At 38.7% G+C, this 26,668-nt stretch overlaps 2 protein-coding genes across 20 annotated transcripts in view; both read right to left on the reverse strand.

Moving 5' to 3' along the window:
- LOC117576616 (F-actin-monooxygenase Mical) overlaps positions 1-26,668 on the reverse strand; it is a 51,387-nt gene that overhangs the window by 14,768 nt on the left and 9,951 nt on the right. For 8 of the 19 annotated variants that reach the window (XR_004572959.2, XR_007955364.1, XR_007955363.1 and 5 more), the window contains exons 4-13: positions 12,273-12,346; positions 4,375-6,038; positions 4,168-4,300; positions 3,610-4,112; positions 3,344-3,405; positions 2,458-2,733; positions 1,302-1,835; positions 740-1,000; positions 205-616; positions 19-134 (exon numbers count right to left, since the gene is read on the reverse strand). Coding sequence is in view for 16 of the 19 variants with exons in the window: in XM_034261523.2 (XP_034117414.1) it covers positions 19-134; positions 205-616; positions 740-1,000; positions 1,302-1,835; positions 2,458-2,733; positions 3,344-3,405; positions 3,610-4,112; positions 4,168-4,300; positions 4,375-6,037 (3,960 nt within the window). In the remaining 3 variants the exon portion in view is untranslated. Of the gene's footprint in view, positions 1-18; positions 135-204; positions 617-739; positions 1,001-1,301; positions 1,836-2,457; positions 2,734-2,898; positions 3,061-3,343; positions 3,406-3,609; positions 4,113-4,167; positions 4,301-4,374; positions 6,039-6,326; positions 6,375-10,147; positions 10,317-12,272; positions 12,347-26,668 lie in introns of those variants that run through there. The other 11 variants (XM_052007361.1, XM_034261520.2, XM_034261526.2 and 8 more) reach the window with 9 other exon arrangements.
- Positions 6,966-7,923, reverse strand: LOC117576623 (uncharacterized). The gene has a single exon (XM_034261543.2). It carries the CDS (start codon positions 7,719-7,721, stop codon positions 7,257-7,259), a length of 465 nt encoding a protein of 154 aa, XP_034117434.1. The 5' UTR covers positions 7,722-7,923; the 3' UTR covers positions 6,966-7,256.

Below are 26,668 nucleotides of genomic sequence, written 5' to 3' on the forward strand. Positions count from 1 at the left end.
TAAAATAACTCTACTCACCTCGGTTTCTGTATCCGTGGGCAGATTCACGGGCAGCGGTTGCAGTCGCACTTCCTCGCGTCGCAGCTCACGGGCCTTCTTAAACTCTTCGCCCTCGGTGTCATCTTTGCCATCATCTAAAACAATTATAGAGATTAACAATGTATTCACCAAAACTGTCTGACAAGTTGCCGTTGACACGCGCACCTGCAATACCTTCACTGGAATCGTAGAAATCATCCGAATCATCGCTATCCTCGCAGTACTGCTTGCCAATCCAATCCGAGGCCAGCTGCAGCGTTTGTGCACCAAATGGCGAATCATCTGCCTCCTCAAACTGTGAATCCGTGTCCGTATCCGATTCATCTGAGCTGGAGAGTTCTGATTGCGAATCATTGTTGGATTCGGGCAGAAAATTGCGTCCGTTCCACTCGTGTTCGTCAATAATGTTCGCCTCATCGTCGGACATGTTATCTGCCGAGGCAGCGGCTCTAGAATTGTCCAGTAAATCGACTTGAACAGGCAACGTGTCCATGGGCTGCTCATCTTCTGCAGCGGCGGCAACTGTTGCACTTTGTGTAGCGGCAGCAGGCGAGGCAGGCTGTGCGGCAGCAGAGCGCTAAAGGAGAATAGAGGATAGAATTACAAACAAGATTGAGATAAATCAGGTACTAGGGTGCAATATAACCACGGAAGTCTCTTCCTCCACGTATATAAAATCCTAATATCCCAAATTACTTACTCTCTTGTTGACGCGTTGCGGCATCGGCTTAGGTGGCAGCCTAAAGTGTTGTGTGCAGTAGAAACGTCCCTGAGGATCATCGCGATCGAAGGCGTATCCGCCGAGGCGCAAGTTGGTGTGGCAGTGATGACACTTAAGGCAATTGCGATGCAGCACCAGACCCTCCACGGTGGTCTTCTCCATCAGATAGACGGTCTGCTTGCAGAAGCGGCACTTCTCCGAGGCAGCCTGCTTCTTAAAGGCCAGCGCCACCTTTGAGCTCTATTAAAAACAATGAATGAATTAGTTGAGATACAACACTCGGGAGTTACTTGCAACAGCGAACAAGTTGTGCGTATGCTACAGATGAGTGTCATGTATATGTGGATGTGTGAGTGTGCTTTTGTGTGTGTGTGTGAGAACAGCACGCTAACAACAACAACAAAGACAACGACAACAAACAGCACGCGTCTAAACCCTTTTTATTTTAAACACCTTCTACCACAAAGCCAAAAGCAAACATAAATAATATACAGGGATATTAAACTAAATAAAACATGGAACACAAAACGAAACTACTCACAGATTTTGGTATGACAGTGTTGGTGTTCGTGGTGGCATTGCTGCTTGCGTTCTTCTCATCCGACTGTGTCTCGTCCTTTTTCACAAATTGCCCCGCAATCGAAGCGACTTTGTTGCGTCCTCGCTCACCGACATCCAGATTGTGTCCCTCCTTCAGCTGCTTATCCAGATTCCGCAGCGTGGTATCGATCTCCTTGAACTTTTCCGCCTCACGTGAATCCTGTCGCTGTGGCTTGGACATCTTGTGCTGTCGTGCCTGGAACTGTTCCTTGCTCCACTTGGGCACCTTTTCACGGCCCTTGGGTCCATGGATTTCCGTCTTCTTGGACAGTTCGATTTTCTTTTCGATTTCACGCACATTCCAATCGTTGGAATCGATTTTGCCAATGGCACGCATCAGATCTTTGGGCTTCTTATCACTGCCATGTCCCGGACGTCCTGTCATCCGTTGTTCCATGTTCTTGATGCGATCGCTGAACTGTTCATCGGCCGCATTGCGTGGCAACGCTGATGGGATATCGCCGCGTTCACGATCCTGTTTTTGGTTTTTGGGGCAAGTTGTTGGAGGTGTGCAGCAAGTTTTGCGGGTGCCAGCCAAAGTTTTGACGGGTGTTTTTGTGTGATTTTTCGTGTGTCGGGTGTCAGGTATATTTGTTTTGTTTTTAAAGTGGAAGGCAATTGGAAGGTGAAGAAATCAAAATTTGTTGAAAATTTAATTATAGTACTTTGGCACTTGAAGCAATAAACCAATAAAATTAAAAACCAATAACAATAAATGCATAACAAAAACGATAAAAAATAATCTAGAGCTTTTGGCACTAAGTCTAAGTTAGATGAACAACGTTTTTGGCAGCTTATGTATTATGCATTATATTCTTAAACAATTAATTAAGCAATTTCTCGTTAGGACAACAACATTCACAGCATATTTCAAACTCGAATTCGGGAAAATTCCAAAAGATGTCAGTAGTAAATTTTTGGAAATACAGAATCCAGCCGAATTCTGTTGACCGTTATTCTTGCTATTAGAGACACATTTTCTTGCAGCGTTCTTAGAGAAGAGGTTAGTTTTGAGTGGAGCCGGGCAACAAGAAGAAGAAGTAGAACAGCGACAAGGAGGCAGCGTGCAGTCAGGATCAGCTCCTGGTTTTGCTTACGGGAAAGAGCAACTTGCGCTCCAGCTCCTTGACACGATCGTTGAATATGGGCGCTTGTTGGCGATACAAAAAGATCGAATAGTCCTCGAACGGTGTGCCATCCTCGGCCACGCCCTCAGCGAGACCTTCGCCGCCTTCACGCAACAGTTTGCCCGCCTGCAGCAGCTGCAAACTCTTGTAGAAATTCTGCGTCTGATGGAAACGCTGCTGACGTCGGCGACTCATGCGATCCTGTCGATTCTCCTCGATCTCTTTCAAACGCTGCTGACGCTCCTCCTGCACACCAGATGCAAGAGTCAACAACATGGCGACAAATTCACGAGAGTGTATAAAGTGTGGTTGTTGTGTGTGTGTGTTTAAAATGAACTTGTACATTGAACAAAGACTACTAACTAAGACTAAACACGTTTGTTGGACAGTTAGTTTATAAGAGAGAGTGAGATTGAGATGACAAGATCAATAAGAGGAGTTAGATGGACATATGAGAGGGATATTTAGACGTGGGACTTGGACACTGAGCGAACTGACCTCGTTGATGGATTCAAATGCGCTTATGACGTTACTGATTTCATGAAAGAGAGCTGTTTTCAGTATGAGTTTAACCTTTGGTATTTCGTATTTTATATGTAACAGGCGATCAACAAAAATTACAATTAATTTCAGTTTGTTTTTTGATGAGAAAGTTCAGTTAAAGGCGTAATTTTTATATGTATGAAAGATAGATTTAAAGAGTACGAGGCACGCGAAAAGTGTTGGCCAAAAGAAGTTTCTTCAAAAAGATATATGTACATTTTAATCGTATATTTTTGCAGTTGGCCAACACTTTTCAGGGTGCATAGAGGGCGCGGGTGAACCAATCCGTGATATGGTGGAAACATCTACTCACAATGTTTGCCGTTTTGTCAGCCTGGCGACGCTTCTTCGATCGACGCGGCGTATCACTTTGAGCTGCAACAAGTAAAGGAGAGTTAGCATTAGTTGAAAGCCAAATACTTATTAATAAAAATGATGCAGTTGAAGCTGCTGTTGCCAAGATTTGTTTTCTTAATGACGACTGTACTTTTTATTTATCTATGATTACAATTTAGCATATGAAATGACTGGCAAGCAACTTTTACTGTCTGCGCTTTATGATGGTTATCTTCAACACACCTTGTGGCAACTGATTGCTGCCCCCGGGACTCGCTGCGGCGCCACCGCCAGCAGCGGCTGCCACGCCGTTGCTGTTCAACAGCTGTTCGTGGCGACGCTGCCGCTTGGCACGCTCCTCGTCCAGTACCGAACGACGTTGCACCACCGTGGTGGGTACATCGACGGCATCCTGCATTGGGGATTTGGCCTTGGGCTTCGTTTGCAGCAGCTTGGAGAAATCGGGCGGTGCATGCGTGTGATTGATGCGATACTTTTGCCGCAAATCACTGAAATCCATCTTGGGATGCTTAATGTGCGGTATTTCGCCGCGAAACAGTTCACAGATTTGATCCAAATAGTTCAGCCAGATGCGTGATTCGACATCCGTGAGTTCCAGCGATTGTTTGGCATTCATCACACGATCAATGTGCAGTTCACGTTCCAGCACAGCAAAGGCGAGCTCATTACATTCCAGCGGACTCATCTCCTTCGTGGCCGCAAAGTCGATTAGATCGGGTCGATAGCTACAATATAATATAAATCAATACACGTTGATGCATGACAAGTGTGTAATTTTACCGATTGATAAGAGCACAGAGCACACGTCCATTGCGGAACACATCGGATGGTTCCTTGAGCTCGGCTGTGAACTGATAGGCGGCCAGCTGTGCGCTGATCCAGCGCAGTAAACTGGCGCCTTGTGGCAACGTATCTGCAATTCAAAACGAACATAATGATTACTATACATTTCCGACAACTGATTATCAAGTTTGTGATTCAACTCACCTCCGCTGCGTCGCTTGCGTTTGCCCGGCGTCTCGGCATGAGGCAGCTGCAGCGCATGTGTGTCCATGAACGTTTGCTCGAGTATTGCGGGATCATCGGTGTCAATCAGATGCTTCACCTGCCAACTGTTCACCGATTCGCGATTCAGATTCGGATAGCGTGTGGCCGGATCCACGGTATAGGCGCTAATATCACGTTGCAGCGTATCCGGTGTGGTTTGATTCAGCAGTCGATAGATGCTCTCACGCTGTGCCAGCACACCAAGTGTGCTATTCTGTGGATTGGACCACAGCTTGATGGCATACGCTGCATCCATGCTGGACAAGAAGCCACGCGCACAACCCGATCCCGTGGGCCAAAAGGGTTCGAGCAAACTGTCGCCCACCAGACACTGAAGCAATCGGCATCCTTTGCGCACGACAACGCGACACGACATCTCGGCCGCAAACATGGAGGTAAAATCAAACATGGCCACATCCGGTTTGCCATAATGATTGACAGCAAACTCCAGATTGGGCATTTGATATTGCGTAGAGAACTCCGCTGCCTCGCGCGCATAATCGTGCAACTTTTGTGTGTCCACATTCGCCTGAGCGAGCAGCTCTGCGGGATCTGCCATATCTTCGATGATGACACCCTTGTCGATCAGACTGTGCTTCTTTGCCGTCATCACAAAGTAATGCGTCTCATCCTTGTAATACACAATGTTCTCGAGATCGATGCCCGTGCGACTGTAGAGCTCCTTGAAGAACGCCTGATTGAAGATGAATGCCACACCGCTGATTTCCTCCACTTTGGCCTCCGCTTCGGTTTTCTTATTGATGAAATTCGCCGTGATGGCAATGGCCAATTTGCCGCGAAACTCTTTGCGTCGAAAGTCGAGCATGTTGCGTTTGCCATCGGCACCGATGAGCACATCGAACTCATAGTGCGAGACAGCATGATCCGACGGAGTAACAGCCGCACGCCATCCAGTGCCATCGCCACTGGGCTCCAGCGCATGATCGAAGCTGACGCCCTCGTGGATCTCAACACCCAGCAGCAGTGCCACCTTGAGCAGCATGCATTGCAGCTGCCGGATGGAGATGTGATCAATGGAGCCGGCACAGAACTTGCCGTAGAACTTCTTGGCACCCAGATTACGCAAATCGGTGATGACAAATGGCCAAAGGTGGAGCACATTGTTGCGCGTGATGCGATCACGTTTCTCCAGCACCACAACCTTGGCGCCCAGCAGCTGTGCCTCGATGGCTGTGCGCAGACCACACGGTCCAGCGCCAATGACCAACACTCGTGTCCCAGAGCATGCGTTGCCCTTGCCATAGACCCGATGTGCGGCACGTGCATCGAACTTCTTCCACAACGCTTGCGCCTTCCACGAACGCACCTTGGCCTTGAGCTTGGGATAGAAATCATTCAATGGCGATGGCCGCAATCCGACCGCTTCGCACATGGCGCGATGCAGCGCCAGTATCTGACGCATTGTGGTCGCCACGCAGAGCAGATCGAAGAGCTCGGCGGCCTCAGCGGCAGCGGCATGTTCGGCCATCAGCAGCGCCTGTTGTTGTTGCTGCTGTGCGGTCAGCAGTTGTTGCTGCTGATGCTGCTGCTGCTGTTGTTGCAGCTGCTGCTGCTGGTGATGCCGCTGATGCTGGCGACTCATGCTGCAAGTAAATAAAGAAAGAAAGAACGAAACAAAAGAAGCCTTATTATTATACAATCCAAAAAAAGTTCGGCAGATTCATGACAGGCATGAACAGGAAAACACAGTTTCAATTAAGTGTCTCGCAGTTTAATCTGCTGTTGTTGTTGTCATTAATTAATGACACAATAAAACGTCGCGCTGCGAGTTCAACGAACCGCAATTTAACCGAGAATTTCAATGAGAGTGAGAGTGCAACACTTTCTTATAGTATAATTCACTGTTTAGCTCGAGTTGCAGTTAAACTTGCCTATTTTATTTATTTTTGTAGTAAATTCCAGTATAAAAATGCTACAATTTGCTCAAGGCATGCTGCTGCTGCTGTTGCTGACCTCGTTCAAGACAAGACATCGTACTTCAATTAATTAAAATAAAAGCACAAATAAATCACACATTCAAGAAGCGCATAAAGCGGTCAGTCAGGCGATGATTACTCATGCAAATTTGAGAAACCAGGAAAGTCACAACCCGCAGCTGCAGCTGCAGTTCTTTGGAGGAGGCTTTGTGTGTTGAGAATGGAATGATGATTCGTCTTTGCTCTCTCAGTGAAAGGAAAATTGCGTTGCCATTTAAAGCGAACATCGTTTCAGACACAAAAGCCAATGGGGAAATGAGTCAATGTGGAAAAGCTCAAGTTTATTGTGTGTGGCATAGACTTGAACCTTTTTGCGTTTCTGCGTGGGCGCTAGACAGACAGGCGGCAACAACCTGACAATGACTGCAAAACAAGGAACACAGACCCCGACACAATGCACAAAAGTATGCAGATCTGTAGGTGGGAGAAGACCTTATGAAAATGAACTTCAAAGCAATAAAAATAATACTACACAACAAAAAAGTGAAAAGTAAACCACGAGACAAAACTTTGCTGAGAATGTTGAACAAAGGATAAAGGCAATTTACTCCAAAGCCATTTCACCGCAGTGTCATTGCCCCATTTGAGAAGCCCCATTGCTAATGAGACAGCAGAGTTTTTTATTTATTATTATATATGAACTCCATGACATCGCTGTTCTTGATGTGCTGGTCACTTTTACATTTAAAAAACAACACAAGCACAGATATATACATTGAGAGTAGACGGTATTACAGGAGAGGGAGAAGGAAGGAAAACAACACACAAATCCAGGCAAAGAAGAGTCGAGCAAAGTCGGATGACGTTTAGTAAGTGGAAAAGTGGTCAATAGGTAACAACAGCCGATGATGCATCTCCAGGTGGCGTACGTTCACGCAGCTCGCCGGATGAAGGCGAAGGCGATAGCACGGATGGCGGCAACATTGGCGGCAATCCGTCCAATTGCTCTAGCTTAATCATCAGCGGCGATGGCTGCGGTCGATACTCGTCGTCGCGATAGTCCATCGATAGCATTTCATACACATATTTATCGATATCCTCACGCAACTGCTCAATGGTCGATGGCACAATCGAATAGCGATTTAGCGAGTTATTGGAGCAACAAAAGAATCCCTCGTGTACGCCAGCTGCAAGCACATCCCCAACAACCGGCTGGATACGTTTACGGGCTACCTTATAGATGTTGGCCACACGCTGCGAGATCTCCTCAATGGTCGCCGGACGTCCCAGGACTTGCAGCACCTCCAGCACTAAGGCTCCATTTTGCTTGCCCAACGTCGATGGATTCATCTTCAATGTTTTTGTGTATTAATGGGGGATTTCGGGTGGGTTTTTTTTTTGCGAATTAACTTCTATTTAGCTCGTTGACTAGTAAAAGTGTACAAGGAATTTACGCTTCACGACGCTCTAAATAGCGATCAAAAAAAAATTATATCCAAATTGTTACATAAAAATTGCTTCAATGTTGTCGATAGATGAAAACTAAATTAGAACTTCAAAATTAAAGGAAATCGTATGTCACACATTTTGTGACAGGAGAAGCTCAAGCTACATCCTAACGGAATCACTTCCCTCTTGTGTCAAAGAGCACAACACACAACAAAGGTTAAACGATATACACAAGGAATTCCCATTTATTTCATGCTCAATTCAAGCGAACACAAAGCAAACGCATATCCTATTACTCAAGAGCCCACACAATGGCCATGATGTCGTCTTTCAAGTGTTCTATTCGAATTCAAATTCCAATTCCTCAAATTTGAATAATATGATTAACCCTGTCGTTGGACAAATTGTTGTGCGAGTGCTTTAACAATCATCGAGCCAGCCAGCCAACCAGCATATGCTCCAATTTCTGTTGTCTCATCGCCCATTAAAGTTGCACGTTGAGGAAAATTCGATTGGCGCCACGAAAGCCATAAAAAACTCACGCACTGTGCGCCTCCGCCTCTCTCAACACTCAACACTCTACAGAGAGTGGCTCATGCCAAAGTTCGTCAAGGAAAAACCAACTTCAGACTACGTAGGGTATACACGACTAAAAGGTAACCTAGCTAATAAAACAAGAGCAGGTTCAGGAAATAAATGAGATTATTATTATTATTTGCTAAGTAAAAGTTGCTGAGATCAACTTAATTTATTAACTGCAAGTATTAAATTAACTATATGCAAAGTTTCAAGCTTTTGAAATAATTTGCGTAAATTTACTAGCCTATTATTCTATGTAGTGAGGATTTGTAATCGAGACTGTGGGATTAGAAACTTTATTGCATGCATGAGATTATATATTGTGGGATTTTATGGACAGAGGTAAATAAACAGGAACTATGCATTTTTAAATAAATAGAATTCCCAACAGAATTACACACACAATAATACTTTAGTAGCTGCACGACTTCTATCTACCCTTTAAAGCAGGAATATTCCAGAAATATTAAAGAAACAGCTATTAAAATCTATACAACAAAGTTTAAGAACAGTTTTCCTACGTTCGGATTGCAAACTTAATAATTTTTGGTGACTTTAGGGGTAGATAAACATAGTTCTTCAATAAATATAGTTCCCAGCAGAATTACATTAAACATAATGTTTTTCTATATTAATTAATGTTATAATCATTATCAAATATCTTTTAAGAGGCACAAAGTAATTAATTATAATTCCTAAATTAAAGTTGTATACTCTTCATAATTATAATTATTATTTGTATATTATACTCTTTATTACAATTCCATGCTTTCCAAAGGTTTTTCTTAGCAAATTTCTCTTCAGAACCAAATATTTATTTAGTTTTAACAAAATCTATTTCTCTATCCTCAATTCACTAACTTATGCCTCCCCAGAATATACCCACTTCTAAAAATAGCTTGCATGCTCAGACATAAATTTCATCTTTCATATTTAAATATTAAAGAACTCACTCCACCTGCCTGCGCTATCTACAATCTTGGGATTCTTAACACCCCAAATGTCCACCCCAAGTTCTAGGGTATTGTTTGCTGCCACCCACTGGGACTTTGCCTGGCGACATTCTGACGCGTTTGTTGTTCCACCACAGCTCTGCTTTCTGCTCTGTTTTCTCTTTCTCTTTTCGCTTTCCCCGCGCTTTTTTGTTTGGTCGAGTTGGCGGCATCGTCGTCGTGTGACACATTGGGAACAGAACAGAACAGAACATATTATGTCACTGGGGGAGTCGAAAAGGGGGCCTTGTAAATGAAACATGGAAATTAAAGTCGCAAGGCAAAGCGACGAATGGGAAAGTTAAATGCTTATCGATTTTGCTCATCTCTGTTTAACCGGGCCGTAATGTTTTGTTTGTTGAGGCAGGAATGTAGAATGGTAAACTGAAGTTGGTTAACAACACGTGCCAAACAACAGCAAAAATAAAAAGAAATAAATAAATAAAAGCGAGCGAGGGATGCTCGATAGATGACTCATCGTTGAGTCTAGCAAACATATTTTTTGGGGTTGTCAATTTGTATCTTTTTTGCTTGGCATTTAACAAATAAAACATGTGCAAATTCATTTCTGAAGTGTTGCACATGGCTGCCGGACAAGATCAAGGTTCTATAAATGATACGAAACATTTCGCTCATTCCCTCTCTTGGCCAATAGCCAACAAATTTTAATAATTACGAGTATGAAAAATACAAATGCACAAATTTCAATATTTGCTGCGCAACATGTTTTGACAAATGTAGAAATTGTCTCATTACCTGTTCAACTTTTTTCTGTTTTCGTGTCTGTTTCTTGACAGTTTTCAACTTTTCTTTTAGCAACTTTTCACAATTCTATTTACACAATATTTTCGTTGTATTTTGTTTTATATTTTATTTTTGTTTGGTTATAAACTTGTCTCGTTCGTTTCGCGCTCATTAATGAAACATCGCTGAGGGAGGCGAGTGCATTTTAAATAAGTTTGTGAATAAAAACGTGTATTCATTGAGATATAGTAGATACTCTACAGGTAAACAAAAGCAACCACCGGCACACAAAGCGACAAAAAACAAAAAACCAGAGAATTCGAGTATTGCTCGTAACATGCTCATAAGTCAAACTGTGTGTACTCTAATTATAGATTTGTAGATATTGTATCTACAACAAGAAAGAACAACGCGTTATACAAATGTTTTCATAATCAAACCGATAACGTGATTTATGAAGAGAGCTGCAAACAATATCGATAAGAAAGGGTTCAATACTTTCTAACAACAAATATTTTGGGTGCTTTTGGGTCAACAAAATTTCAACTGCATTTGAGTCACGTAATTTACATAAACGTATTGAAAAGTTATGTGAGAAAGTCGTGTCACAGAAGTTGATACAATAAGTCTTGCAATTTTATTATTTTTCTATTCCATTTTCTAGACTTTCTTTCTATTTTTCTCTCTACCACTTAGAAGCACTCCAAATTTATATATAACCTCTACATTCCGCACTCAAAAAGTTTCAAGTAATGTTTGTTCTTTGTTTTTGAAGAACAACATATGCAAATAGCGAGACGCTTGATTGATTTGCTCGCATGTTGCCAGTTGTTTGCGGCAAATGTTTTTTCTAATTTTGGCAACCAATTGCGCCAATTGGGCGGCAAAAGGCGACGCAGAAATGCTGATGCTGAAATTGCAACAAATTGATTTATGACGAGCAAAACAACAACAGACAGAAACAACAATAAAACCTGACCAGCGACCACGGGAAACAACAATGCGGAAACACAACCGAAATATCTGAGGGTGTATCAATATGTATGCATATCTTATTTTATATGAGGGGTATTCACTATAAGAGAAATTTTACAAATTTTCGAATGCTCTTTGATTGAGATCTATTTTGTGTATTATATTTTTCGTGACAGGCTGTTGAAAAACATGGTTGAACAAATTTGTTTAGACAAAAGTTGTCGCCTAATTTGGTTGAGAGCCAAATTTGAATTTCCCATTGTGATAAATTCGTTGACATTTATCTTAAACAAAGGCATATAAATCACGTATAATTAGGGAAATCACAGGCAAGGTTCTTTCACAATTTATTAATTAACTTAATTTATATTAATTTTTCATTACAACTGCAGCAAAAAAAAGTGCAAAATGTTTAAAAAAGAAAAAAACAAACGTCGCTATTCTTAGTTGAGAAAATTGGGTCAACAAACGCTGCGGTGGTCACAGCAGTCAAGAGCCAAACATTTTGGCAGCCACAGCGCTAAAGCGAGATGGCGATAGCGTGTGCGAAAGAGAAGGCAAATGGTAGAGAGTATCGCTCGACAAAACGGCGCCTGCGATACAGTTTTGTCTTTTTTTTTTTTTGCAGTTTTTCTATAAATATAAATGGCATTTTAATTGATTTTGAGTTGCTGCAGAGATATATGCACATATTCTGTAAATCGAGTTAGAGACGCAATCAATTTGGATTCTGCTGAAAATGACATCATAAGCACTGAGCTGCCTCAGCATCCGCCCAGGATTATTTCTGTGCTCTAAATATAAAAATCCTTTGGCAAAACGAGCTGACATCATTTGCAATAAAAAGCAACTCATGAGCGCTGCCTGTTCTCCGATTTCCGGTACGCTATGCCTATTATATGAGTATGTGGCATGCAGCATGCAGCATGCCGCATGTGTGGCACCTACATTTATATAGAATTTATGCCGCCCGCACACAAAAGCCGCACCTCAAGCCTCCTGTTCCAATTTCCATTTCCATATGCAACTTCGGAATCGGGTCAGACAAAGTTGCATTACAAATTTAATAACAATTTGCATAAATTTGCAAAATTGTTGGCAACGTGGGGCGAGAACTATTTACTACAATATATATAAATGTGTTTGTGTTTGTGTTACTTACTTCTTCTCAGTCTCTCTCAGTCGAAGGCGTTGTTATCGTGTGGATCTGTCATATGTAAGTACATTCAGCATTAACTGTAAGTAAATAAAAAGCAAATCACAGCATAAATTAGACAAGTATTTCAAATGCGTATAAATCTCAAAATAAACTCTTATTTATGCTACTTAATTACACACTTGACACTCAGGCCAATTTCAAGTTATTCAACTCATTATCATCCGATGTACATTTATAATGTGTTTTCTTAAGGTCTTTTGTCAAGATTGTCAAGATGTTGCGTGGGTTGCTGGCTTATAGCGACAATCTTGAATGCAAAACGCGGATTAAAGCAATTATAGTATAAAAAAAAAACTTGAAAACAATTGTGGGCAGCAAATTGGAACTTCTGGTAATCGATTATGCATTCCACATGCGTGAACAAACACCAAGAACAGCTGGTCTTTTGGTCTTTGAATATTGTTTATGATAATGCAAAGGATTTTAAGATATTCAAATTTTCAATAGAATTATTATTTCTCTCTTTTGAGCAGAGAATAAAAATTTCCTATATATACTCTCTTATTTATAGCATATTTTAATACCAACCTAAAAATTAATTTCTGTAAATTTTATTATATTTGTTACTGGTCTTTGACTATTGTTTATGATACTACAATAGATTTTAAAATATTCAAATTGCCAATAAATTTTCTCTATTTCTCTTTTTTAAGTTGTGTTTTAAAACTTTTTATAAATAATTAGTTTAATCAGAAATTTCAATTATTATTAAGATTTCCTAAAGAAAATGTTAATACCAAAGTATAAATATATTTCTATACATTTTATTGTGTTGGTATTATTTTTCAGATATTTACATTTTTAATATTTTTTTCTCTCTATTTCTCTTTAAATTCCGTTGTAAAATACGTATCGAAAAAAAGGGTTATTTTATTTATTATTATACTTTCCTATAGTTACTTTCTTATTTATAGCAAATTTTAAGTAGCATATTCAAATATTTTGTAATTACAAATAGTAAAATTGCATATTTCACTTAGTATTGATATCTCCTATAGTTACTCATTTAACTATTGCATATTTTAATGTTCAAACTATAAATCTTTTTTCATTTTATTTCAGTATTAACTCTCTTAACCATAGAAAATTTGAAAACACAAACTATAAATTTATTTCTTATGATTTTATTGGCTTTCTATTCTCATTAAATTGAAATAGAATTCTAGGCAGCTTTCAATGCCAATCCCCTGAGTGATGCCTTTGTTTTATTGCCTATTTTTTGATTTATACACAAAAAACAAAGCTCGCTCACACAGTGCCCACAAAAAGTACTCACACAACAAAGCTGGCGCAACTATTTTCAAGCCGCTGCCGTTGGCACGAAAATGGCATTAAAAACAGGCAGACAAAAAAAAAGAAGCGAAGACAGACAACAACAATAACCATTGACAACCACAACAACAACAACTACAATAACAACTGTTGCAGCCGTTCAAAAAGGTGGCTAACATTGCAAGTTGGCTACAACAACAAAATAAAAAAAGTAACTGCAACAAGACGCAAAATCACGTGGCCAACATCAATGGCAAACAATAGCAATAGCAAATAACTACAGAGTTTTGGCAATGCTCGACAGCTGAATACCCTGTAAATGCAGTTCTATAATAATAGAAAACAGCTAAGATTATAAGAAGCTTAATATAAAGTTTCATAGAACAGAACTCAGCTCAACTCTAATTCCCTTCAAAGCAGCTGCACTCAACAACTTATTTATGTAGCTGATAAAAATTAATCTAATGCCAGTTTGCTGCACTTGTGCATTGCACATTCCACAAAATGTTGCAAGCTTATTGAGTTTAGCCGTAAATAAGCAAAACAAGCAAGTGCATTGGCAATGCCAGCAAAAGGAAACAACAACAACGACAACAACCAGCAACCAGCAACAACAACGACAATAATAATAACAATGGAAATAGCACTAAACAAGTTTTGTGCGCATTTTGTTTTTAAGCCATTTTTGGCAGTTTTCGGCTGCCGATGGATGCAGCAATGAATGAAATTAAATGTTTAACTCTTCCCCACTCCCCTCTTCGATCGAGAGAGACAGGCTGGCTGGCTGGCTGGCTTTTTGGGCAACTCGACTCGAAGCAACTCGTTTGTTGTAAGCGTCAAGTTGCCAAAGTTGGCCAAGTGTGTGCAACACACAACGCGGCAAGTGTTCAGTTCAGTTATTCAGTTATTTTTATAGCCAAGCCAGGCCAAACCAAGCCAGGCAACAAAGTGCAGGGAGTGAAATATGATTGCCAGCCCGAAGAGGACGCCTTAAGGAAAACTTCCAGTTGCCATTGTTGGTTCGGGACTTTACAGTCTCGATCGCAGTCGACGTCGACGTCGCAGTCGCTGCTGACGTCAGCGCTTTGGCGCTTTCACTTGCACCGGCGACTTTTCCTCTGCTATTGAAACTTGTTTGCTCTTTGAGCTCCACTCGCTGTACACTTTACTTTATAACTTGGCCTAATAAACACTGGCCACTGTCAAAAGTATTCTATGAATTTATCGGGTACTGACCTCACACCACACCCAAAAATAAAGCCAGCAACTTTTTATACCCGCTAGCCAAAGGGTAGAAGGGTATTTTAATTGTGTGTCTGAAAGGAAATGTGTGTAACAGACAGAAGCAGGTATTTCCGACTCTATAAAAGTATATATAGTCCGTCTGTCTGTCCGTCCGTATAAACACCTAGATATATGGTATATTTTGAATGTAGTAGTATATCAATTTAGTCTTTGGTATATTTTAATAATACATACTTATATATTTAATTTACTATATATAATAGTATATTTTGAATGCAGTACTATATAAATATACCAAATATAGCTTTTGACATTTTGTGGTATATTTTGGTATATTTTACATTTAATACCGCACTATTTTGCTTTTATTCAAATTGAGAAGCAGGTATCTCAAAGTCGAGCTCACTCGACTAAAGCTTTCATACTTCTTTTTTGTTGTTCTTTATGCAAAATCAATTTTGTTTATTTCTGACAACAGTTATTAATGTCTACAGCGAAAGGAAATAACAAAAAAATGTTGAATATTATGCAAATATATTTAGACAAACAATTATGAATGCGAATGAATATTATATCATCAGCTTAAGGGAGATCGAACTCAAGGTGCGAAGAAAGACTTGATTGAAATATCATTAGGTGTGAGTTTTTCTCTATATTGGCAATTGGCTCAAGTTCAACACGTTTGCAGATAGCTCTTCAACAACATCATCTACTTGATATTCGTCATGCGAATATAAATAAATCGTAATCGTGTTTGCTTTACATGATTTATATGTCTGCTTAACCCGGTTCAACAGCAACCAGATAAGCTGTTGAAACAAAACAAATTGCACGCATAATAAATGGAGATAAAAAACATAAAAAAAAGCATCATCAACCTGTTGTCGTGTTAAGTGTTGGCTCATAATATTCATACGCTTCACGTAGATTTATCAATGAACTCGCTAAAGACGCACACACAATTAAAGCCGGCAGAGGTCCATTTAAGGCCAGCCACATGGCTAAAGACGTGGCTCAATGCAGCCGCTGTGTAACCTTAGACACCATTTGAAGATGCAGACGAAGATACAGATACAATTGAGGTGGAGATACATTTGTGGAACTTTATTTGCCTTTAAAATGAGTATTGAATTCATGTTGACATTTATGATTTACATTAATTGTACCCCGTATGAGACTGATATATTGATATAATATAATCTAAACATATGAGATAAATATGAAAAGCAAACAATTCATGCCACATTAAGATGGATATTAGTCAATAGTTGTTGCTTGCTCTGACTTGCTTTAAATACTTATTTTTTTACATATTTCAAACTAACAGAATTCATTGCCACAATATATTATAATATATACATATGTATTGAAATAATAATGATATACATAATTTATTTCATAATATATACAAAAAAAAAAAGAAAGTAATCCATTCATGTCAGCTTAAGTTGGCAAATAATTAATTGTTGTTTTTTGCTTGGACTTGTATTTATAAGTTTGTATTTGATTAAATATTTTAAATAAATAAAAAACAAGTAAGAAAGCTACAGTCGAGTGCACTCGACTGTGAGATACCCGCTACCCATTTTGAATAAAAGAAATATATTTTGCGATAATTTTCTCAAAATATACCGAATATACTGCAAAAATACTAAAAATATACCAAATAGTATATTTGGTATATTGATATAGTACCGCATTCAAAATATACCATAGACGGCACAATATACCAGATTGTCATCTAAAGCAACTAAGACCCCTAGTAAGTAGGCGTGTTTGCCCATACAAAAGTATTTCTTTAATAACTTCGACAATTTTCATCTGATCGCAACCAAATTTTCAGGAATCATAACTACTATAGTTATTATTATATATACCAAAATTCGCAACTCTAACTTTAAAATTACGCTTGTTATTCGATTTTTTTGATTTGCGGGGGCGGAAGTGGGCGTGGCAAAAATTTTGAAACAAACTTGATCTGCGTGCAAACATAACAAATGCTGTCGAAAAAAAATTATAGCTCTATCTCTTATAGTCTCTGAGATCTAGGTGTTCATACGGACGGGCGGACAGACACACAGACACACAGACACACAGACGGACAGACGGACATGGCTAGATCGTCTCGGCTGTTAAAGCTGATCAAGAATATATATACTTTATAGGGTCGGAGATGCCTCCTTCTACCTGTTACATACATTTCCTGCCGGCACAAAGTTATAATACCCTTCTACCCTATGGGTAGCGGGTATAAAAACTAATTTTTATTATAGTATATGACGTATACGACCCATTGGAAGTTTTGCTTTAATTTGTAACTTTTATTTAAATCAACTTTTTTAAGATTTTTGTTTTAATGAAAGAAATTTCCATAATAAGAATTCATTTCTGATATGTCTAAGATTTATTTTAAATTATATATTTAAAAATTAACATGTATCACTTAATTATAAATAAAATTTACATAAATTGCCGACATCTTTTAGCTTCTTTTTATATCTTTTAAATGAAAGATATTGCCACACTAAATAATTAGTTAAGTATACGAACTGTTGCCTGTTTTGTGCTTATCTGCAACTGGTACTTGCATCGACTTCCTAGAAGCTGCTTATTTTAATAATTTGCGGTATATTAAAGAAAGAAATTGCCTTAATAACCATGTTATTAAGTTAAGTATACGAGCTGTTGGCTTCTAAAGCAATTCATTGTCTTGCCTTTTAGGCAAGTTTTTGGGCTTATCTGCAACTGGCGCAGTAAACGTGCGGGTTAGAGCAGTTAATTATCTTTCATATCAAAGCATAACAATAGCATTGACCTCCTGTTTAAACTTGAGTACCCATAGCCAATGGCTGTTCCAGCTACACGCCTCATGCCTCATTCCTCACGCCCCATGCATCTTGCCACTCGCCACAGAGCTGCGGCGTGTGCAACGCTTATTGTACAACATGCACTCGGCGCTGTCATAATTAACATCTAAGCAGCGATAAATGCAATTAGCGCTCTGCCAGCAGTCATTGACGTTGTCCCAGACCCAACCCAGCAGCAGCCGCCACCTCGACTCGATTGTACTTTCATTGTGGGTTCATTGTCGGAATAGAGACAGCAGACAGAGAGAGAGAGAGAAAGAAAGACAGAGAGATGCGATCTCTGATGCTGGGCTGCAGCGCAGCCAACGCCCTGCACCTCAGTGTCAAATGTTAAGGCATTGAGTCAAAATTTTATTGCACTTTCAACACAAAATACATTTTTGTTGCCCCGTTGCGCAGTGCGCGAGGCGCGTATCTCAAAGATACACAGATACACAAAGCGAGGCAAAGCAAACATCGCAACTCAACACGAAAGAAAAACAAGCTAGAAAATAAACAGTCTTGAATGCTAAACGGATGTGTTAGAAAAGTGCGCCGCGGTTTCAAATTTGTTGTTTAAAAATATCAAAAAGACTGCAACGAAACTCTTGCATCTGCATCGACATTAAAATAACACAGAAAAAGAATATACAAATGGGGAAAATGTAGCTGCATCTGCTGATCAAATAACATTTAAATGTTTTGCTAGAAATTGAGATATCGTATGATAAAACATTCATTAGAAAGTGCTTCTACAATGTTGAAACTACGTTAATTTAAATGAATAAACCAAATAATATTTTTGTAAGGGAATTAGTATAATAAACTGTTGTGGAAATTTAAATTAAATTTCTTTAACAGTGGAATAAGTTTATTAAAGAACATAAATAAAGTTTTTTATGAAACTATTGAATTTCTTCCATCTAAAGTTTCAGCTTACTTTTCAGCTCTAATTTTAGTCAAAAATTGTATACCATTAAGTAAAATTTCAAATTGATTAATTAAATCAGTTTCAGTTCTAAGAAAATTATTGGAACAGTTGAGTAAGTTTTCGAATAAATATAAAATAAAATATCCCATACTTAGCGAATTTATTTCTTGTCAATTTAATGTAGTTTACAGCTTTGATTTCAGTTAAAATGTTATTGATTTTTATAACATAAAATTAAAACGAACTGCCTAAGCAATTTTCTAGCTAAAAACTGGGAAATTAGTCATAATAGTTCCTCATAAGTTTTTGAATGAAAATATAATAATGCTAATACAATTGACTTATTTGCATTTTAACTTACAGCTTTAATTTCAGATAAAATTAATTAACCAAATCATTTTCTGCCCAACTTATGTCATTTATAAGTTAAGGAATTTATTGTTCAAAGTCAAGTTAAATTTCCAGAGCAGTTCAATAAGTTTATGAATAAAACTGAAATGCAAGTTAGAAAGAAACTGTTGAACTTATTCCCTGTAAAGTTTTAGCCAACTTTACAGCTTTAATAATGCTTCAAGGGAACTGCGAAGACGGAATTGCTCCAGTTGTGCAATCATTTTAATTAAAATTTATCAGCTCCTGCTGAAGTAGTTCTACTTCGTTGATGTGCTGATTTCAGTTTGTTTTCGCTCAGTGCATTTGTTGGCTGGGAAAGTGCGCACTTGGTGATTTACTTGAGGCGACCCCAAAAAAAGGCGACAAGACGCGACACAGCTCGAGGTGCATAAATCGCAATTTTCACGCATCTATCCAGGCAGTCAGGCAGCCAGCTGGTGCTTTGATGTCTTCATGTCTTCAGCAGGTCTATGGCATGTGGTATGTATAAGTATGTGAGTGTGGGGTGTGAACGGGACATACTTCGGGTTATACGACTGCAGCTGAGTTGAGCAATGGCTCAACGACCGTGCGTGAAAAGCGGCTATTAAAAAAATGTTTGTCTCTGGCAAAGGCAATGCGCCTATTTTTAGTGCATTGGCTTTGCCAAGCTTTGGGCTGCTTTGGCCATGAAGTAAGTGAGTATCTATGTCTTTATACATATGTGTGTGTGTGTCTATCTGCATATGCACTTGCAGCACAGGTGAAAGTATTTAATTATGCGGACTGCCTGCATGACAAATCTCTTGGTGTTGGTCAGCGCAAATGTTGTTGATGAATTGCGCACAACAAAAACAACCTTGAAAAATGTCACGTTGCATTTGAAAAATGCGCTTTAATGAGCCACAGCAACATCAAACGCTTGCTCATGCCTAGGCATAAAAGGCTGGAAATATGTACATACATGAGACCGGAAAGCGATAGACCAAATTGGTATTGTCGTCAGTTCAATGGAAAACAAAAAACAGCAAGGCGAACTGCCAGCTGCCTTGTGGCAGCGACGACGATAACAAAAGCAAAAGCAGCAGAAAACCAAACAAACATTTATCGACAGCAAATGGTGCAAAAACAAACAAAAAACGAGAGAGTCTCGTAGTGTTTATTTGATATTGTATTTTGGCAAAATAAACGCAGACAGCAGACAGCAGCAACAGCTACAGATTGCAATTCTTCTAAACATCACAGACTTCGCGTCGCGCTTTTCCGGCCAAGTGTGACTCTCAAAAGACAAATGGCAAACATATGTCGCTCCTTAAAAGCAAATTTCACTTTCAAATGCATTAGCAAACTCCACATGAAGAGAATCTCAGTCTCTGATGTGATGTCTTGGACAGGTTTATGACTTGGCCAAGTGCGTAAGTCGACGGACTGCAAGCAAATATATATATGCGTATATATTTCTGTATTTGTGTCTGCGCATAATGAAAGTGAAACGTGCCTTTGGCAGACGTCGGCTGCGCTACATCGACTGTTGCATTTGGACGCCTCATTTAAGTTGCGCACATGCTGCAAATATTTGCCAAAGCAAAACAATAATTGTTCTTTAATTGAGATACGGATACACGCACACACACACAAACACACACATATTGTCTCGTTTTTCCTTGGAATTGCTATGTGAAAGGCTCTGAAAAATCAGTGCCACACGGTGCGTATGAGTAATCTCATCAAATACACTGACTAACTACAGCAATTACGTTGATAATTGCACATTAATACGATAATCATCAGGTTGACACGTCGTATGAGTAATATCGCTTCTTATTGTGAAATTTGTCGGCTGCCGATTGCAATAATAATTCTTAATAGATGAGAGTTGGGAAAATCTTGATTCGATGTTAATAATAACAATAGTCAGAGACAATCAGTTGCGCATCGAAAGTAAATTGAAGCAACCCACCGCAATGCAATTTAAAGTGCAGCCAAATGAAAACCAAAAGTATTTTTATTCAATTTCTATTTATACATAATGTATTTTGTTGTTCGTTTGTTCGTTGTTGGCATTTGCAATGCTTGGGGGCATATTTTTAAAACAGCAACAATTGCTCTGTGTTTGGCTGCTGCATAACAAAAAACAAAAAACACAAAAATATGCTTGTATTTTTTTGTGTGTAAGACAATTTCATTTGCAGTTAAGTTAGCGGCAAATATTTGCACAATCCTCGGCCCACTGGCAACACACACACACAACACACACACACATACACACACAGTGCAAACTGCAAATGCTGCTGCTGGTTTTAGTTTTTATTTCGGTTTCGGTCCTCTGGGCGCTAATTGAGTGAGCACACGCCAGTCAGTCAGTCAGCTAGTCAGCTAGTCAGTGAGACAGTCAGTCAACTAGCCAGAGGAGAAATGAAAAACGCGACGAGGCCAGCAAAATACTTTACAATAGATGTAATGATATTGCACGAGTATCTATCTATCTATCTATGTGGGGCGCCTTGTGCAGTTCGTTTTCGGTTATGCCTGCTGCGGTTGTGGCATGCAGCAACAGCACATGCAACACACACTCCATAAACTACAAGGAAGTACCAGAGATAACAACAGCAGAAGGAATGCATAACGACTAAAAGATACACTAACTAAAAGTCTCAAGTCTTTAGCAATTAATTCTAGCCACTGTTGATTGAGCTAGTAATTTAATGCTCGACTCGCTTGCTGCCTTCAATTAGGCATTAGTCTGCCTCTCAGTTTTGTGACCTGCACTATCTTTCGACTTCATCGCATTACAGCATGAAATTGTCATAAATTTAATCCGATAAATTATATTTCATTTAGCGTTGACCAGCATCATCATCAGCAACATCAACATTATTATTGCGCGTATGTTATGTCCACTATTATTACTACTTTTATTATTATTATTGTTGCTAGTTGTTGCTGTCACTCAGCTGACAGAATATTTCACTTCAATGCGCACCACACACACATATAAAGTGTATTTTCCAACAGCATTTTTAGGTCACATTTTCAGCGCGCGGTTAGTGAACTTTTTCAGTGGCACAATTCTAAATTATATCGCATGATTGACAGCGCGACTGACTGACTGACTGATTGATTGGAGTATTCGCATACATATTGTATATTGTATTGCTGAGATTTACATAAATGTCATGACATTTGCATACACAAATTTTCCCAGCTTCTCAAAATGAAGTTGCGTAATTTTGCTGTGCCAACAAAGTTATCGATAAATTTTCGTTGTCGCTTTCGCTTTCTTCTGGCGATTGGCACAATTTCGCTCTACGCTTTGGCATTTGCAATTTACGCAAGAATGTTGTGTCGCTGTTTTAGAATAGATTCCACATGTTACTCATACGACATGTTGCACCACATTTAGATTTAACGATTTAATGCCCACTCGCTGAGCCAGCCAGGTATATGCATGCATAAATCAAACTGTATATTATTTCCATACAAATTTGTCCGACTTTTGCTTAAATCGAAGGTTTTTATTTCTTTCGCTTGATTTATGGTTATCGATTCTTAATTGCTTTGGCTGGCAAATCTGGTATATGTTGTACTCTATTGTATATTTTGATGGTATTAGTATAACATTATACCGAATATAACATTTTGTGTATTTAAGTATTTTTTTGGTATGTTTAATTGGTATATTTCAATTGCTTGGGTTGGTAATATGCTATATATTAAAGTCTATGGTATATTTTGGTAGAAGTAGTGTATCAAATATGGCATTTGGTATATTGAAGTACTTTTTCGGTATAATAAATTAATATATTTTAATTGATTGAGATGGTAAAATGGTATATATTGAAGTCTATGGTATATTTTTGTAGTAGTCGTATATAGATAAACCGAATAAAGCATTTGGTGAATTTAAGTATTTTTCGGTATAATTGGTTATTTTAATTTGGTTGGCAATATATTTTAATAGAAGTAGTATATCGATATATCAAATGTGGCATTTGGTATTTTTAAATACTTTTCAGGTATATTTAATTAATATATTTTAATTGCTTGGGTCGTTAAAATGGTATATATTGAAGTCTATGGTATATTTTAATTGTAGTAGTATATCGATATACCAAATATGACATTTGGTATATTGAAGTACTTTTTTGGTATACCTAATTAATATATTTTAATTGCTTGAGTTGGTAATCAGGTATATAGTATATTGAAGTCTATGGTATATTTTGGTAGTTGTAATATATAGATATACCGAATCAAGCATTTGGTATATTGAAGAACTTTTTCGGGATATTTAGTTGCTATATTGCAACAATAAAGTTGATTGAAATTAAGTAGCGTGTGTCGCTACACTTGACTGTAGTTATCTAACTTGTTAAAAATAGCTAGTTTAAAAATAAATCAATGATTGGAAGCAAATTGATTTTGTTCACTGCTTGAATTGATTATTAATTCTGCATTTTATGGCTGCAATGTCAGGCCTTGTCTTGACTTTCAAAGTAACCTCAGCAACAGATTTGAACGTATTACTGTCACAATTGGCCAGGCTATCAAAGCTTGTTAACCCCAAACGACGACGACGACAGTGATTATGTCTTTCTCTCTTTCGCAAGCATTTATAATCCCCCACTTTTTAGGAGCACGTGCAGCGTCTTAAGTGTCTTAGCTCTCAGCTCAATGTTCACCTTGCCTGTGGCCAAAGTTTTGTTGTCTTGACTTTGCGTTTTTCTCCATCTCTTGGTTTGTTTATAAACTGTTTATAATTGTCAAGTTTTTTGGCGCTTGCTCGACACTTTTTTGTTGTCTATTAAATTGTCAGCTACTTTGCCATGAAAGGCATTGCAAATGCGTAGGCGTGGCTCCATCTGCGCCCACAACAACAGCAACGAGAATAAGACACTCACAATTTACACACACACTCATACTTGAAACATTTTATAGAGTCATGTGTGTGCTTTCGATATTTGGGCATCGCGTGTGCAGATTTTGGCTGCGTTGGCGTGTGCTGAACCATTTCTGGAGCGTTTTCTGATTCATTGGCCAGATTCCATGGCGCAGTTGTTGTTTTGTATTTGCTGTTGCTGTTGTTGTTGTTGTTGTAATTATTTGTGGCTGCTAACGTTTGCAGCTATTAGGCGCACGAGTTGGCCATGAACCACTGACGACTTATTTTTTTTTTTCCCCGATGTTGTTTATTTTTCTGCTTAACTCTAAATAATACTTTTGCTTAGCCACACAAAAAATTGCTAGTTGTACTCGTATGGTTTTTACAACAATTTAGCAAAAGGTAATAAGTAAAAGTGCAGTAGCGAAAGGTGTACTAGACAGTTAGTTACTCTGTAAGAATAGTTTGAGTATATTCAACAAATATTCTGAACAAATTTTTGTGTGCATTTATGGGCTCTCATTCTTAATATGTCAATCAATAATTCTGCGAAAGATATTAAGTAAAAGAGCAATAGTGTACGGTCTACTAGACAGGTAGTTACTCTGTGCAAATATTTTAGGTATGTTTAACTAATATTCAGTAGAAATTTTAAATGAACATTAACAGAATTATCTGCATTTGTAGTTTGTCTCAGTCCTAAAATTTCAAGTACTGTATTGCATTGCTTTTACAGCAATTTCGCAAAATATACAAAGTAAAGCGAGTGGTATAGACAGACAGTTACTCTGTAACAATCTTTTGGGAATTGTTAACAAATATTTATAAGCAAGTTTGATGGATCTACAATGTTTCATCAGCATTATTCCCATTTACAGTTCGTCTCAGTGTCATCATTTCTATCATTACAAAAGTACAATAGTTGCGAGTAAGCTAGACATGCAGCTACCCTGTATAAATATTTGAGGAATGTGCAACAAATAATCAGTGAGTATTTATTTACACATTTTACAAAGTTAGATATCATATTGAATATGTTAAAACAAAAAACGGAAGCCAAAAGTGCTAATGACGAAACTTTCGACTCAATCAGTCAATGCAGTCGATCAGACTGCATCAGCATTAAGCGATTGTCTCAATTTCAACATTGCCTACACTTCATTTAATGCAACTGACTGACGTCATATGGGTTGCAAGCAGCTCATTGCAGCAGAGCCAGTTAGTCGCCAGTTGGCTGCAATTTGAATTTGGAAGCTTCATTGGGTGCTGCACTGAGTCTCCGACTGCTGCCAATATCCGCTGGCAATGCATTCAAGCGTCAATAAGCAGCAGCCAGCAACAACAACGAACACAAATGTGAGAAAGAACGGCACAATTGAGGTACGTGTAGCTGTGGATGATTCTCGCTTGGTTGCCTTTACCTGCCTCCCCTTCCCCACTCCAGCCCACTCAACTCGCCTCTGCGTCAACTTCCGCCATGCGAAAGCTCAGCTCAACTAAAAAAAAAAAGAGAATAATAACTGTGCCATGTTGGGGTTAAGTGCAAACGTCATAAACGGAGCAGAGTCGTCGCTCCATTTCTCTCCCTTTCAGTGACTCGACGCTGCCCTTTAACTGTAAATAGCTGTGTTTGTGTGTGTTTTTGTGTGTACATAGTTTAGTTACCTTTTTCTGCTCTTGTGGAAAGCAAAATAAAAACAAAAAATGATTCATGCGCAACCAGAAACAACACAAAAACTTGTTTACTCAAAGCAACCTTCTCTTTGAGAGCTCTCTAGCGGTAGCTTCTAAAAATGCATTTCCAATTATCCGCTGCAAATATAATGCTGCCCACAATTCGCATTGTCCACGCCCCGTTTATTAAGTCAATTGCCTCTTCGACTACTTTCCAATTGATAATCGCAACTCAACTCGAACTCGAGTTCAACTGACCAGCAAAGCAATTTGGCCAAAAACAGACTCGACTGCTGGCCCTACATTTTAGCCTTATATGGTCTGCAATCGCTTCACAGCGCACAGCTGATGTTGTTTTTGTTGTTGGCCCCCAATTTAGTTGGTCAAGGTTTCTCTCTCTCACCCAAATATGGGAAACAAACGACGCTCTTATCGCGCCCACGTTTTGCGATCCCTTTCAAAGCAGCCACAGCTGATAGCGCTACGTTTGTCTTTGATTATTAGTCTATTGATTAGCTTGCGACCTTATCAACGGTATTTATATATACATATATTCCAGAGGTGTGCAATATTCATAGAGTGCTGATTCAACAGAGCAGCAAGAGTTAAATATTATATTTGGAATTGGCGCCATAAAGCGCCCAGAATTAACTACAAATTACATTTGGCGATAAGCACAGCGACTTGTGATTACATTCCTCTTGAAGTAATGTTGTTATTGTTTTGTGTTTAATATGTTAATACATTAATACAGCTTGACACTCATTTTAACTGCAGTGGGAATTTTTCTTACATAAAATTAAATAAAACTGTTTTATATGGAAAAAAATAAAATTTTATTGCAATCAGCGTTTTTCAATTGAAATGGCGACTCAGTTCAATTCTCAGCCAATAATTATAATTAGCATAATGGGGGCATTAATACTAATCATAATTGCTAATCAATTTAATCACAATTAAAACAATTATAATACCAATTATGCAAACGATTAGCTAATGGTAAAACTATTATAAAGCCAAGAATGAGTGAGCACATTAAAAATCTCATTTTGTTTACATTATCATAAATTCTGTTCAATATCCAAAATTATTTTTAAATTTTCTAGAAACTAGATTG

This window comes from Drosophila albomicans, chromosome 2R, assembly GCF_009650485.2.
Source record: "Drosophila albomicans strain 15112-1751.03 chromosome 2R, ASM965048v2, whole genome shotgun sequence".
Lineage (NCBI taxonomy): Eukaryota > Metazoa > Arthropoda > Insecta > Diptera > Drosophilidae > Drosophila > Drosophila albomicans.